At 37.3% G+C, this 14,926-nt stretch overlaps 1 protein-coding gene across 1 annotated transcript in view; it reads left to right on the plus strand.

Moving 5' to 3' along the window:
* The first annotated feature begins 720 nt into the window (after positions 1-720).
* ADAMTSL1 (ADAMTS like 1) overlaps positions 721-14,926 on the plus strand; it is a 409,445-nt gene continuing 395,239 nt past the window's right edge. The window contains exon 1 of the mRNA XM_011365360.2: positions 721-924. Within this exon, the coding sequence (XP_011363662.1) occupies positions 862-924 (63 nt within the window). The 5' untranslated portion in view covers positions 721-861. The remainder of the gene's footprint in view (positions 925-14,926) is intronic.

Genomic DNA, 14,926 nt, shown 5'->3' on the forward strand with positions numbered 1-14,926 from the left:
GGCTTCTTTTTAAACTAGTGGATCTAAATTTCTAATTGTGCCTTTAGCTTGGTAAATCATGGGTGTTTTAAATTGTCACTTTACAAAGAAGCAATTTTTTTTTTTTTTTTTTAGATCAAGTCATTAATACACTAAGTAACTTATGTCACTCTTTGGATTTAGTGAGGAACATTCAAAAACTTATGTAGTCTCCTTTTTCCAAGTCAAGGGGGAAAATAAAGAAGAACTTTATGGAAGAGGAATAAAGCAATTGTACAGAACACATTTAAAGGGCACACATTAAGTCCGTTTTTGTCTATGATTTTTTCCCTTTATGGCATATGTTATATATTGACAAGAGATTAAGTTTCTCTCCTGAATGGAACAATGCAGAGTCATAGGGAGCTACTGTACTTTACAAAGCAACAGGCACAAGCAAATGGCAAAGAGAAATGTATCTCACAAAGAACTAACCAGGTTAGTTAATAGCACAGGGCTTTGCTTCATCTTTTGCAATTCTGCATCTTTTGCATTTTTCTTCTCGCTGTGCTGTGCGCTCTGCTCTCCTTTCTTTTTCGTCCTTTTCTCCCTCTTTTTTTGCTCACACTGTTACACTTTCTCTGTCCCCCTGGCTTTGTTATTCAGCATGTCTGATTAGCAGGAGCCTGATTGGCTGGCTGCCTGCTCCGAGAGAGATTCCATTCAGCTTACCCCCCACCCATCCACCCACCCACCCACCCCTAGTCAGGAAATGTGAGCGGGGCTGATGGAAGCTGATAGGCAGGGCTGGAGTGTTAGCACCAGTACTGGATGTGACAGCAGGCAGAGGAGCACTTAGCAGCTTATTCAGTGTCCGATTCGGATTCCGGCAAGGATCCAAGCATGGAATGCTGCCGTCGGGCAACTCCTGGCACACCGCTCCTCTTGCTGGCTTTCCTGCTCCTGGTAAATCCCTTTTCCTTTCTATATGTTGCTATTGCCATTTAATCTGCGTGCTGTTGGGGTGCTGAGTCTATGTGTATGTGTCTTTATCTTCAAACAGCAGGTAAAATACATGATTAAAAAAAAAAAGCAAACTTCTTTCAGAACTTTAACCCCAACTTCCCAAGCAAAATAAAGTCTGCAAGACTTTGTGGGATTAGTTAGAGGTATATAATAATATCTAGACATGAATTTTGAAATAGACTGCCTAGAGTTTGTGAGCTGAGAACTGTATAAGTGGTGGTGTGTATGCTTGGGATTTGGGTGACAGGCGTCCTAAAATCAAACTCACTCACTGTGTTGTTCCTGGAATTTTTTAAAGGGTGGGCTGTGAGTGGCTTTCCCCCACTGCCATTTATGAATTCCTTTGCCTCTGTGAACATGTGCTGTGGAACCAGGTAAAAGAGGGAATGAGAGCCTCTTTGCAGCCAACTCAGATTATAGCTCATAATTACTGCAAGTCATCTATGGATACAAGTTAATGCTGGTATTTATGAATTGAGGATTTTGGTCTTTGATCTCAGAGCTGCTTTTGAAGAAGAAGAAAATGCTGACTTTCTGTACGGCAGCTTTCCATAGTCACAGTGATAAGATGCTCTGCGCTTGAACATCAGCACACACTGCATTTTTGACTCAAAGTAAATGTTCCATTGTGACTCATACTTGGTTTTATGGGCAGAAAACGAACATTTACTGTCCAAAAAAAATCTACACTCAAAATATTAATAGCAATGCACATTTTTTAAACCAGAGTGTTCTGGGCAGGCAGCTTAGTAAACCTCATCTGAAGGTCTGATTCCAAAATTTGCACACACTGATTCCAAACAAACGTGATTGTAGCTTTCCCTGTCACATTTGTGGCATGCCAGCACTTCCTCAGAAGGTAACAAGGCAAGAAGGGAACAAGGTAAAAATGCAGCAAGTATAGAGGTTACATTGGTTCGTTGATAGTGAAGGAATGTTTTGTTCTGATTAGACTCTGACAAATTTGATCTGCACTATAATTATGAAGAAAGGAAGTAAGCCATTTGGTACAAATTGAAAAACTCCAGGAAGATTCATCAGATAGAGCAATCAGACAGTGATTAACTATTTTATACATTCCCACTTATTTGCATCATTGTGGCCAAGAAATCATAATGCTACATTGCAAATGCTATAAATATAGAAATATATTTTTAAGTTTTCTAGAAATTTAAAGGCAAACTGAATTTTAAGCATGAATGGACTATAAGTTTTAGCTGTTCTGAGGAATATAAAAAAAGCAGAATGTTTAGGTGTGCTTTATGACTAGTGAAGCAAGCAATTTATGAAAGGTGTCTCATTTTTTTTCCATATGGGATGTGTTACTTATATACATACCATTAGTTTGCCTCGTCTTTCCTTCTTTGTGATCTTTAAACAGTGTGTTAATTTCCCATTTAATTGCATCATAAAGCAAATTACCAATACAATTACTTTTTTGGTATCTTCTGAATGAAGTATGATCTCATTACACTTTGGAAAAACTTTCCAATTCAGGAATAGATTGTTTTGCTACCCATTTGGTAAATGCATTATATCCCTCTTCGATATCTTGAGTATTCATGTATATATTGAGCATATAATGAGATTTATGTGGGGAAAAAAAGCAGTCTGCTTATTTCAGATTTAAAACATAAAACATATTTTGTTTAAATTACAAGAATTGTATTATGAAGATAAAATGAAATCAAATCCAGGTTTGTTTCATGCCTGTATTTAAATGAATTTTGAGAGTTATGCTAGAAAAGCAAGAGAAGTAATTGATGAGCACCAAGGAACATCCCTATGCAACGTGATAATAGCATTAGTTATACCTGCAGTATATTGTGTGTCTGAAAGTGCCAAACACTAGGCTGGTCATTTGAAAAGCATTACAAGACGTCCAGACAATAACCTTGCAAATAAGACATTTCTATACCCATTTTACAGATGAAGAAATAAACTTATATCTGAGCTCAAAAATCAAACACATAGCAGAGAGAAAATAACCTGTTTGTTTTGTATTATGGTTATAAAATGTTTAGCAATGACGGAAGCAATGGCACAGGTTGGTCTGTAGTCTTTGAGATATGTAGGCTTTTTGCATCATCTTGGCTATTAAAGATAATGTACAATATTATAGGTACTTCTTATATTTGCTCATTAACTATCCTCTTTAGCTTTGCAGCCAAAATTAAATTATTGGCCTAAGAGAAAATGACCTTTAGCCTAATCAGTAGTTGACTTAGAACTATAAGTGTGACATTGTCATTCAACTTTCAGTCTGGATAGAGAAATTAAACTGGTCGGCTTGTTTTTTTCTATAATTCTTTTATACACTGCAAGAGTCTGTCTATTCTTAGAATTAATTGAAGCAATTTTTAAAGATCCCTTTAACTTAGTTGGCAAACATCCTGTTTTTTTAGTGGAGAGCCAGTTTCTACTTCAAAACAGCCTTCATGTCACTGACAGCTGAATCATCTGTATCGTGACTTAGTTCTCGAGTGTGTACAAATATCAAATATTGTTCACCTTCGCTTTCATCAAAAGTCCTTTCCCCTTGGAGCATTATTCCTGAGAGAATGAGGTCCCTGTGTCTTTGTGTCTATTTCAGGTTACCACACATACTTTCATGCAAAGCTCATACATCTAGACTTTTATTCTGGACACAATAGGACAGTAGTACTGGTCAAGAGATTTTCATCCTGATATGCAGGTCGAATTAAGCCACATAACACAAGTTTCCCCATCTTCCCACCCTACTTCTCTTTTTCATTCTCCCTCCTTTGTCCCAATTGTTTAGCTCAAAAAGAATGTGGCAGAAACCATGACCAGCCATTGACATATGTGTCCATCCAAAGTTAAAGTCAAATCACTTTTTGTCAGAAAGGCATTTAATCAAATTTGCATTTGCTTTTTGTTTCTTTTAAGTGGTTTTAAGCTCTTTCGCCTGCTATTGTGGGAGTTGCAAGAGTAACACTCGGAATTATAATAAAGTACATGTGTTTTTCTCTTGAGTTTCTTTTTCTTCTCTGCACTAATTTATACATGGAAACTAGTCAAACACAATAGCCCATTCCCTTCGGTCAGTCTGGCACTCTCCTCCACTATTATCTAAGTAGATCTATCTTGGATGGCGAGAAGCACCATTAGCTGTGGAATGAATGTTAAATCCCTTAGTTACAACAGATTGTACCCTGCTCCAATAAGAGTGTGTGTGTGTGTGTGCGCGCGCGTGTGTGTGTGTATGTATGTGTGTGTGTACACGCAGAAGCACCTTTCTATAACTGTTTATATCTATTTCTTATCATGCTTAGATTGTCTTTAAATCGAGCTTAAAATTTTTTTACATAAATCTGCAAAACATAGTGCATTTCTTTAAACATTGTTTTCTTCATGTTTTTGTGAAGTTTCTTGTCTAGACATGGTCAGCTACATTTCTGTTTTCTCAGGCTCCTGTTTTAGTGTTTCGGTCCGTTCAGGACCACTTTCTGGCCTCCGTCATTATTTTCATGTTAACCAGTTCCATCGCTTCATATAAATTGAGGGAAGTATGTCCAATAGTGGTCACTAGTGAACTGCAAAAGAATCCTGTTATGCCGGAAAAATTTCTTCTTGAAAGACTACATGGATATTGAAGACTTTTGGGAGAAAGAGAAAGAATGAATAAATGAATGTATTGTGCATTTCTGTGAGCATTAATGCATGTTGATTCCCTTTTACCAATATGTGTGAATGAACTGGAAAGTCATTCTCCAGCATACCATCCGGTAGGATGTTCTGAGACTTAAAAGCTGCACAAAGTTCATTCCTATATCCCTGTAACAAAATTAAAGTCAGGATTTGTATCATTTTAATAAGTAAAATGCGGTTACTCCCTGTATTTGTTACTGATTTTTTTAACCCAATTTATGTTGATGCATTTTGCACAGGATTTATGGTTGGATGAGATTTGGTCTGAGTTTAGTTCTCCCCTTTATTATGACTTAATCAAAATATAATTTTAAACTCAGGAAAAACACAGTGTCCTCTGAAATTCTGCATTTTCTGCAGCACCTAGTAGAGTGTCTTGTATATACAAGCATCATAACTGTGAACTAAATTAAGAGAAGAAAAGACTTTCAGAGACTATCACACAGTTCTCTAATTCTCTACGTATTTGGTGTTTCCTAACTTCATATAGAGTGTGCAGTTTCTTTGGTCAAGTGACAGCTCTGCTTTGAATTTGTCTATTTCAGGTTTCAGGTCTAATTATTTAAGTTTCTCACATCTATTATTTAAGTTTCATTCTACCCTTCCCTCATTATGCATATTCTACTAGTTCTTGTGGTCTCATGAATAGAGTGGCCCAAAAATGACCTCTTCATAATATGAAAACCATAGTCTTTTTCTTGAGTGAGAGCATTCTTTGAATCATCATGAATAACCTACTGGTTAAGTGTGTTGAGATAATCACAGGAAAATATATCTAAATCAAGTTTTACAGTCTTGCCATTTTTACTAATTTTCTTCATCTAGAGAGCTGGCTTCAGATTTTGTGTTTTCACCAGAATGAGACGGGTTCATGTCATTTTCTGTTTATATCATAACATTCATACCATGTGGTTGAATTTTGGCTTGATTGGCAGTACTGGCTCATGAGTGGCTTAGGACTGGCATACCAAGGGTGATGTCAGTCCTAAAGGATCGTAATTGAAATAGGCCAGCACAGCTGTGTGGGGAGCCTGCCTGCTAACTGGGGTAAGCCGATGCTATCAACCCCTTCTTTCCATGAGCTCAAAAATAAATGACTAAATTTCCCCAATTCCCGAACTTCAAGATTAAAACCTACATTGAATAAAGCTTAACTGTTCTGGTTTTCCCTCCCAGGGATTTTGCTAACTAGAGCACCCAGCCTGTAGGGCAGTTAGAAGTTTTCTGTCATAAAGATGTCCCCATGTTAGTGGTCTGCGACCAACAGTGACCTCTGGCTTTTCATTTGTTGTAGTTCCAGAATCTCAGTATTTATAATCAGTTTGAACATTTTCCTACATTTATTAATGGTCTTTATTTCAGACATAAATATTTCTTATCTTATTAACTATTGTAACCTTCATTTGAAGAAATATCTTAATTTCACCCCAAATTCCACCTATGTATAACTACATGTACAGTTGGCATTTAGTAATTAATTTTCAGAGGCATAAATAATTGTATTCTATACAATATTTTTAAATGCAACATCTTCTAGTTCTTGTACTTCCTTGCATTTATCTCTGTTGTTGTACTTCTCATACTGTACTTACATTACTCTATACTTCACAAAGTTTGGGTGACAACTGAAGGAGTGACTTATTCCTCCTACCTTTATCAGAATGGCTGGCAGTTAGATCTCAATTAATGTTTTTTAATGAGTAAATGGATAAGAATGACTTGAGAAGTAAAGGCGAAAAGAAGGAAAATTACAAGTAGCAAGGGAAAATGTGAACATCTATTTCACATGTGAAGTATCTCACTAATTCTGGTACTGGTAAGACTAAGTCAACTGTAATAAATTCCAAAGAGAAGACATATTTTGTTTTTCTCTCTCTTTCTTAAACATATACATCTACACAATGAACAACAGTTGAACAATAATCTCTTTTGTTGTTAGTTAGAATGAATTTTGTACATTTCATATCTTTTTTAATCCATTTAGTTCTCAAATATTTTTCCTTTTATAAGATTGGTCTTCAAGAAGAAAATGATATTTACATTAGCCACAGTTTTATAAAACGAGAAGATAGTTATAAACTGTCATTTTAGCAGAGATAATGCTATGGAATCATGAAAACTAATTTCTTTTTACTGGGCACAAAGATAAACTATATTTCCCAGCTTTCTCTGTGATTGGATAGTATGATGATGGAGATTTAGTCAGTGGATCATAGCTAGAAGTGATATATGGCACTTCTAAGCCTGACATCTCCCATGTAATCCTCTAAGCAACAAGCACTCTCTCTTTACATGCCTGTTGGATACAAAGAATCCATTAAAGAACTTCAGGACTCTAGGGAATGGCAAAGCCACCAAATGAAAGGTCTCGGTCCCTGAATGACTACATGGAGCAGACCCCTACACCACCACTCTCACAGAGTTACATTCATGAACATTCATTTAACCACGAGCAAGAAATAAACCTTTGTTGTGTCAAAACACTGAGAATTCTGGGAAGGTATTATTTGTTATATTGAAAAGCTTTTAAAATAACATATACTTCAAATTTAGATGACATGTATGCTGATACTCACTGGTAAGTATTAATTCTACTTTCTATTTGTTATATGGGAAAATTGAAATAAGAAGATGCCATGCCATTCTAATTGTCATTTAACCTTTGTGGTTTGCAAATTATTGCATACCTCAAGTGTGCTAAGTACTTGGGGTATGTGCCAGTACTGCAGGAAAAATAGGAAAGTAGGTTCATGTCCATTTTTCAAACATAGAATTCAGGAGTGAGTGGAGCAATAAGAAATAAGGAACCAAGACAGGGAGGGCTGTGGTAAACAGTTGGAGTCTTGTCTCCTGGAGCAAAGCAGAACCAAACAACCTAGTCAACAACACAGAAACACACAGGCCTAAGGGATGGCAAACAAACAAACAAACAAACAAACCGGGAAAATGATACTGAGAAGCAGAATCCAAAGCACACTACTGATGCAGTTGCAGACAGATATCAGAAAATAAAAGAGTGAACAGAGAGAGGAACAAACTCATACTCCCAAAGAAAACAAATATTTCACATAGCAACATGTAAAGTAAAATGTACTTCTTGTGCATAGTTAGTCTCAAGCTATCATTTTCTAGGAGGTCATGAAAGTATCATCAAAGAGCTCTGGTTTTAGAGTGTAAGCAACTGGGCCATAGCACTGATTCCAGCTCTGTGATAGTGGCCTAGTCACTCACTCCAACTTTTGTCTCCTCATCCATGCACTATTCCCCATCTCACCTAACTCTCCAGGATGCCATGACTGGCAAATGCAACATTAGGTGTTAACGTGTTCCATAAACTCCAAAGTACTATAAAACTTCAAGTGATTAATTCATGTTAAAATCACTTATCACCAATTGTGTACTCAACACAGAGCTGGGCTCCATGGACAGTAGATTAAGACACAGACCTTGCAATGAGGAGCTTGGTAGTTCGTTGGACATTTTGTTATCAGAGTTATGTTTTAAATGTTTCAAAAAACTTTTCTGTAAGGAATGGATATTATTATTTTCAGTTGTTCCACAAGGTGGGTCATCTTGTAAGTAACTCTTCTGTACTTGTATAGACTGTTTAATTTTCTTATCCACATGTAAATGTAAATTATGGCTTCACATAGATTCTTAACATGTTATTTTAAAGTATATTATCAGTCAGTATTTGACTTCAAACATTAGGTTTTTCCCCCCAATTTCCATAGTTCAGAATATCGATTTGTGCAGCAAAAATGCTATAACAATTTCTTAGTTAAGGTAAAGTCTTAAGGAAAAAATTTTCTCAAAGCAAATTTTATCTTTGTGAGAATTACCATTAATTATGTGTAACCAGCATCTAGGGAGTTTTCATCTGCCCCATTATCATTGGGGCATCATTCTGACAGACTTCAGTCTTATGTAGTTTCCATTATGCTGTGCTTACTTTGTAATAAAACCAAAATTCATGAAAAAAAAAAGTATATTCCACTTGGAATTATATTTCTGTAAGTGTAATTACTGTAGTAGATTGCATCTCTCTTCCTCACTAGGTTTTTCTCTAAAGTTCTTTATTAAAAATAAATTAATTACAATAAAACCAAAAGGCCTTGTGCAAGAAGAGGGGGATAGTTGAGAGAAAGGGAATAGCAGAAAAATCAAGTGTATGAGCATATGCCACTTATAATACAGGAGATTTATTCCACTTCTGAGGCAAGAAATTGCAGGACTCTAATAGTTTCACCACCTGTGAATTATTTGGGTGCACCTCATAAGCGGGTTCTTTCTTCTATTTGTTTAAAGAAATAAGTGGTATGTTCGCCAATTCTACACTACATTAATTTTCACAGAGTTTCCATTTTCATCTTCATTGCTTTTTCAGATTTTTTTCCAAAGCTTCTGCCATTCTTCAACTAAAGCTTTGGGTATTTTCCCCTTCAATTTTTGTCTGGGGACTCTCTCTAAGTAAATTCAGTCTGTTGGCATAAATGTTGGTACAAAGGCGGGAAGGAGTGTGATAACCTAAGACATCCTGACTTAAATTCCAAGAGCCCTAAATAAATGAGACAGGAAATTATGAGCAACCTATAATAAATTGTCCAATAAAATAAATATACCTTACTTTGTTCTCATAGTAAGGTATGGTAGGGTGTCCGATTTCTCAGCCTACTTTGCCGCCTGTAATCTCAGTCACCATTCGAAGTCTGCCAGAGTATTGTTCAAATATTGTACTTCATCAATAGAACCAGAAAAGAAAAAAAGGTCATGGAAACAATAAGCACTCCTACTGTTCAGGTGCTGAAATGAGCTTTCTTTTTCTTTTTAAAGAAAGTTCTTTAGAAATGTCTGTTTTTTCATTATAGTTGTTATAACCATTGGTCATTGAGACCAAATATAATTTCCTTCATGTGGCACACACTTTTATTTTGGGGCTTGTAGCTGGTCTGAGATAATAAACATCCTTTGAAATTAACCATTATAGAGTTAGTTTACTTGACATTTGGAATCCTGGAACATAGATTCATAGAGGTTTAGAATTAAAATGAATCTTTGAGGTAGCATAAAATGTGACCTCAAATGACTGCGTGTGATCTCCTTGAAGGCAGGAGTTTGATTTTATTTCATCTTGGGTATCTTTTTCTCCCTAGCATCCAGCAGAGTTTGATATACACAAAGTGTCCAATGCAAGTTTGTTGTTTAAATAAATGAATGAATTGCCTATTCCAGCCCTTTCATTTTGCAGGTAATCGAATTTAAAATATAAACGTGTGCAAAGAGATTTGAGACATATTAGGCAGAAACACCTAGAAGATAGGATCTGGATCCTGGAAGCTAGATCTCTTTCCTTTGAGTCCATACTCCTTTAAGAAAGAGTTCATGCATTCTCTCTTTGTTATACTGTGTGGCTTCTAAGGCCCTTTTTACAAGAGCCAGGCGGTGAGCTGGCATTGATAGGGAAAGGTTGAAATGTTGAAGTGTCACATGCAAAAGAAACCAAGGAACCAACAAAGCTGATGAAAAATCATCTTGAGTTAAAACTCAAGGATCATTGTTGGTTTATAATCATTAGGGTGACCTGGCAAAAAGAGAGGACTGAAGTCTATAAAGCTTGTCTCTCACTCTAGACCTGTGTCGTATCAGTAAGCTTCATTTTTGTTGCTTTCCATATCAATGAAAAATGTGAAAGTTTGCGTGATATATATGTGAAAATAAGTTCACGCAGAACCTTGCATATAATAGGTCCCCCAAAAGCGTCAGGTTCCTTTCCTCTGTGCAAAATAGCACATTCATAGAGTCTGCTATATAGGAGGCACTGTGCTAGGTACTGGGTATTCTGTGTTGAATAAAACAGCCATGGTTCTAAAGAAGGGTCATTCTGCGTATTAGAAAGGATTTGGGATAGGGAGGGAGGGAGAAGGGCAGGGATTAAGTGGCCAGTACTTTCCACTGGTTTTATGTTGCTGTCATGATATTATTTTCTTTAAACTGTATATTTAACTATTGCTGATGTAAGGGGTCTCTGCCTAAAGAAATAGACAAATTAATTCATTATTTATAGTGATCCAAGAAAGAATGTGTTAGAAAAACTCTAAAATTCTAAAGATTTATGTTTAAGGTCACTTTTTGAGTTACGCCTTTTTTTCCCCTGGAATCTTCTCTTTTAGTAATACCGAAACCTAAGCTTAATGAGTGTATTACTTTGTCTCAGTGTTTATCTGATACATAAACACCTGTCTTTTCCATTTTAGGCTATGCTTAAGTAGTGAAACTTTTAAACCAGCCCCTCATTCAAGGGAATAAAAGTCCTCAGTGGCATATAGAACAGTAATGAAAGTAGGATTTTCCCCAAAAGATCTAGCTTGCTCTGTGGAAACCATTAGTACGTAGGACCTTTACAAATCTTTGAGCATCATCCTGGTGACCAATCAGCATGTTCTGAGCTCTGTGATGGGAAGGGCTCTGATTTTCCAACACCTCTGCCATGTCCCTATTACCAACCTCAACCAGCCTTAACTCAAACCAGGCATATTCTTACCCTGGTAGTTCCACTTTGCTAACTTGAGTTTCGTGGGGCTGGGACTCATACCCGCGAGACTGTTTTGGCTACAGACTTCAGGATCTTGATTTTGAGAAACCCATTCAGTGGTTTATGTTCACTTTGTAGTTCTAGGTCATTGAAAGCAGTGATTCCCAGACTTTTGTATTTCATAGATGATTAAAATTTCAAAAGTAAATAAGGATGTATTTGCAAGTTAGTAGGAAGTTGTACAGATGAAAAGAGCGGGGTATAGAGAGATTATATAACATACTTCAGGTCAGTCAGCTAAGTGGTGGCAGAGTGCTGATTCGATTTTTTTTCTTTTTTGCATTTTTCCCCTCTTTAATTCCTCCCCTGCTTCCACCCCTGACCCATGGATGTTGCCATTTTCCCCCAAGAACTGGATCTCTGAAGGCGGGGCGTTCCTTCCCACAGAGGTCATTCTTGTCCTAACTCTGCCATTTTGTTTCATTGCTGCAAATTAAAGGTTATTTGAATAAGCCAAAAGTTCCAAGTATGCAATTTTAGAAGAAAATCTAAACACATTTAGCTCTATAGAAAACTAACCAGTGTCCTCATTTTTCTCTTTATTTCTTTATATCAGTGAAAACTTTATCATGGACCTGCCTACAGTATGCCAGACATTTTCCTTGAGGCACAAAGATAGACACATTCATACCCCCCAGGAAACTCACAGATTCTAAACAAAGTTTTAAAAAGATGACACAGACAGGCTGAGTGGAGGAAATAAGGTACTACAGTAGCATAAGGAGGGAAACAGGGGAAGGAAGCTGACATTTATTATCTGCAGTGTCCCAGGCTCTGTGCTAAGCACTGAATAACTCGGCTTTGAGATGGATCACTGAGGGTGACATGAAAGAAGAGACATCTAAAGTGAGTCTTTCAGGATCAATAGAAGTTCACCAGGAAGACAAGAGAGGGAAAGGACATTTCAGGCACAGGCACTGCATGGGCAGAGGCACAGAGGAAGGAAAAGGAAGGTGACTTCGAGGAGCAGTGAGTAAATCCCAGTGTCTGGAGCATAGCCAGCTTGTGCAGGCTTCATGTGCCATACCCAGGAGCTTTGACCCAAGTCTGTCTTTTAGAAAGACAGCTCTGGGGGACCCTGTGGAGTGGAGAGCTCCCCACCCCCAGACAGAAAGGCCAATTAGAAGATTATTGCTCCTCTCCAGGTGAGATGCCATGAATGCAGCAGCAGTAGTGGAAAGAGAGGGAAAAGCACCGTTTATATGGCTACAAAGTTCTTTGCAGGAAAAATTCATTTGCATTACATCTTGTAGCCTCTGAGACTTAAAGCTGTGCGCTGGGCTGTTTATGTCCCATCTGCTTAGCATACAGCCTGTAGCTTGACACTGAGTAGGTACTCAAACATTTGCTGAATGAATGTATGAGTGAATACTTTTATTCAAGGCCTCATGATCAAAATTGTGATCTATAGTCAGATTCCCTCCACCCCCAATTATGGCAGGACTTTTAGAGCAACAAATGTATCAGTATCCTAAAAAAACGTTAACTTTCTGTCACTCTCAGGAAAGAGTGAATTCATGCCTAAATTTTCTGAAGAGCTTGCCATACTGTTGTGACTTAATCCTTTATTCGCTCTCAGTGAACCTTTCAAAATAAGTAGTGCCTATTTCAAATGGACACTCCTATGCTTCTGAAAGCTTTATCACCCTCATGTAACACAAAGCCCATAACATGGAGTCATTGTTTGTACCTTGAGTGAATATTGTAATCAGAAACTGCAGTATTTTCCCATGTGTGATTATTTATGTTTTCTCACCAAACGGCCTTATTCAGCTCTTCAGATTCATGTCGCAGTTATGAATTTTTCTTTGGGAAGCCAGCAAATGTATTTGCCCCAATTCTTGCAGCTCTCCACGTTATCTAATATGAGCTCCACCTATAAAGTTCCCTTTGAAAGCAGCTGAAACGCCAGCAAAAGATGCAGCATTAAAGGTCTAAATTTAAGTTATCTATCCTGATTAAATATTAATCATGGTCTTCAGAAAATAATCAAGCCATATTTAAATTTATAAATTTATCATTTTATATTAAGAATATAATGTGATCAAAAAACCCTCACGAGTTTTATTAAAGTGTGAGTTAAAGGTCACATATATTTTTCATATTTTTTCTTTATGAATCCACTTGCTAAGTCATCAGACTTTCAATCAGGCATTGGAATCCTATGGGCATATAACTTCTTCATCTCCTAATTATGAATAGTCTCCAATGTTCACGTGGATGTTTACTCAGCATTAGTACAAAACTGATTATAGCTTGGCCTCACCTCATAAAGCAGATTTCCTTTGGAACAGCATCAAACAGGTATTTATATTTTAAATCATGTGGTCCTTCTGACTTTCATTCTAATTTTGGACACCTATTCCTTTAACTTCCCTCCCTCCATCCCCAAAATTGACTGCAAACAACATAAAAATCTCTTCAGACTTAGCAAAGGGAAAAAATATGATCTTCAGTCTCCTCCTATGGGCCAAGTACTGAGCTATTTGTTTATAGATGTTACCTCTGATAAGCCTTTACCACAACCCATTTCACAGACAAGAAATCTGAGTACTAGAACCTAAAAGGTGGTGTGAATTCTACTTTTACTGTGTGTGTATTCATTTTTTTAGCAAACAAATCATATTAAAATATGCAGTACAGACTATTTTCCGTGTTGTTGGAACGATGTTTTTGGACTCTGTCAGCAGGAGCCTCCCCAACATGCTGAGTGATTTCCACAGTTTCAGAACCAAGTTCATTAGAGTTCACTGCTTGTACCGTATTTCAACGATCCTCAGATACACAACTTTTTTCTGATTTTAGAAACTTGGATGCTCCTTATAAGTGATAGCAGGTCACAGTTTAATGGGTGGCTTTTTGTTGTTGTTGTTATTCTTCGTGGTACATAAAATAATATGACTTCATTCAATGACATCTTGAATTCTATGAAGTACTGTGTCAGGGTCTTTCCCATATCTAACCAATGGGAGCAAAGCTTGGCTTGAGATTTGGATGCAGAAACATGATTTGTGGACTCTTCCCTCCTTCCACCCATTCACCATCCCCTAATGTAGATGATTTCTGTCTTCGCTTGCCAATCTGCAACATTGCAAGTTTATACATTGAGCTTACGTTACTTCTGGTCTGTCTCATACCAAGGTCAAAGCCTGCTTACCTAGGACTTCCTTTTTTTCTTAACGTGTGTGTGCGCGCACGCGCAATTTTCTTATTTGTAAGCAATACAGTGCAGAGTGCAGTAGTTCCTAATTTGGGGTCGGTATCAGAATCAGCTGAGCACTTGTTAAAAATCATCCAGGCTCCTCCTACTCAATGAGCCTGGGCCCGTGTACTTTATTAGCTCTCCAGGTGATTCTGATATACACCAGGTTGAGAACCTTACTGGTGCGGTTGTTAAGAGCAAGACCTGAGCCAGACTGGTGGAATGTAAAACTTGGCTCCACAGGTGTCACCTTTCTGTTATTTTCTGTGTCTCAGTTTCCTTGTCGGCAAAACAGGGACCAACAATAGCATGTACCTCACAGAATTATTGTGAAATTTAATAAAACGAGTCATGCAACATAGTTAGCACAATAGCTCACACACGTAGCAAGTGCCCAGTAAACATCAGCAGTTATTATTACTACCCTCCTACATGCTGAAATTCTTCTATCTCATTCCCAGAAACCAAACTCTTAT

This window comes from Pteropus vampyrus, unplaced genomic scaffold (genome assembly GCF_000151845.1).
Source record: "Pteropus vampyrus isolate Shadow unplaced genomic scaffold, Pvam_2.0 Scaffold109, whole genome shotgun sequence".
NCBI lineage: Eukaryota > Metazoa > Chordata > Mammalia > Chiroptera > Pteropodidae > Pteropus > Pteropus vampyrus.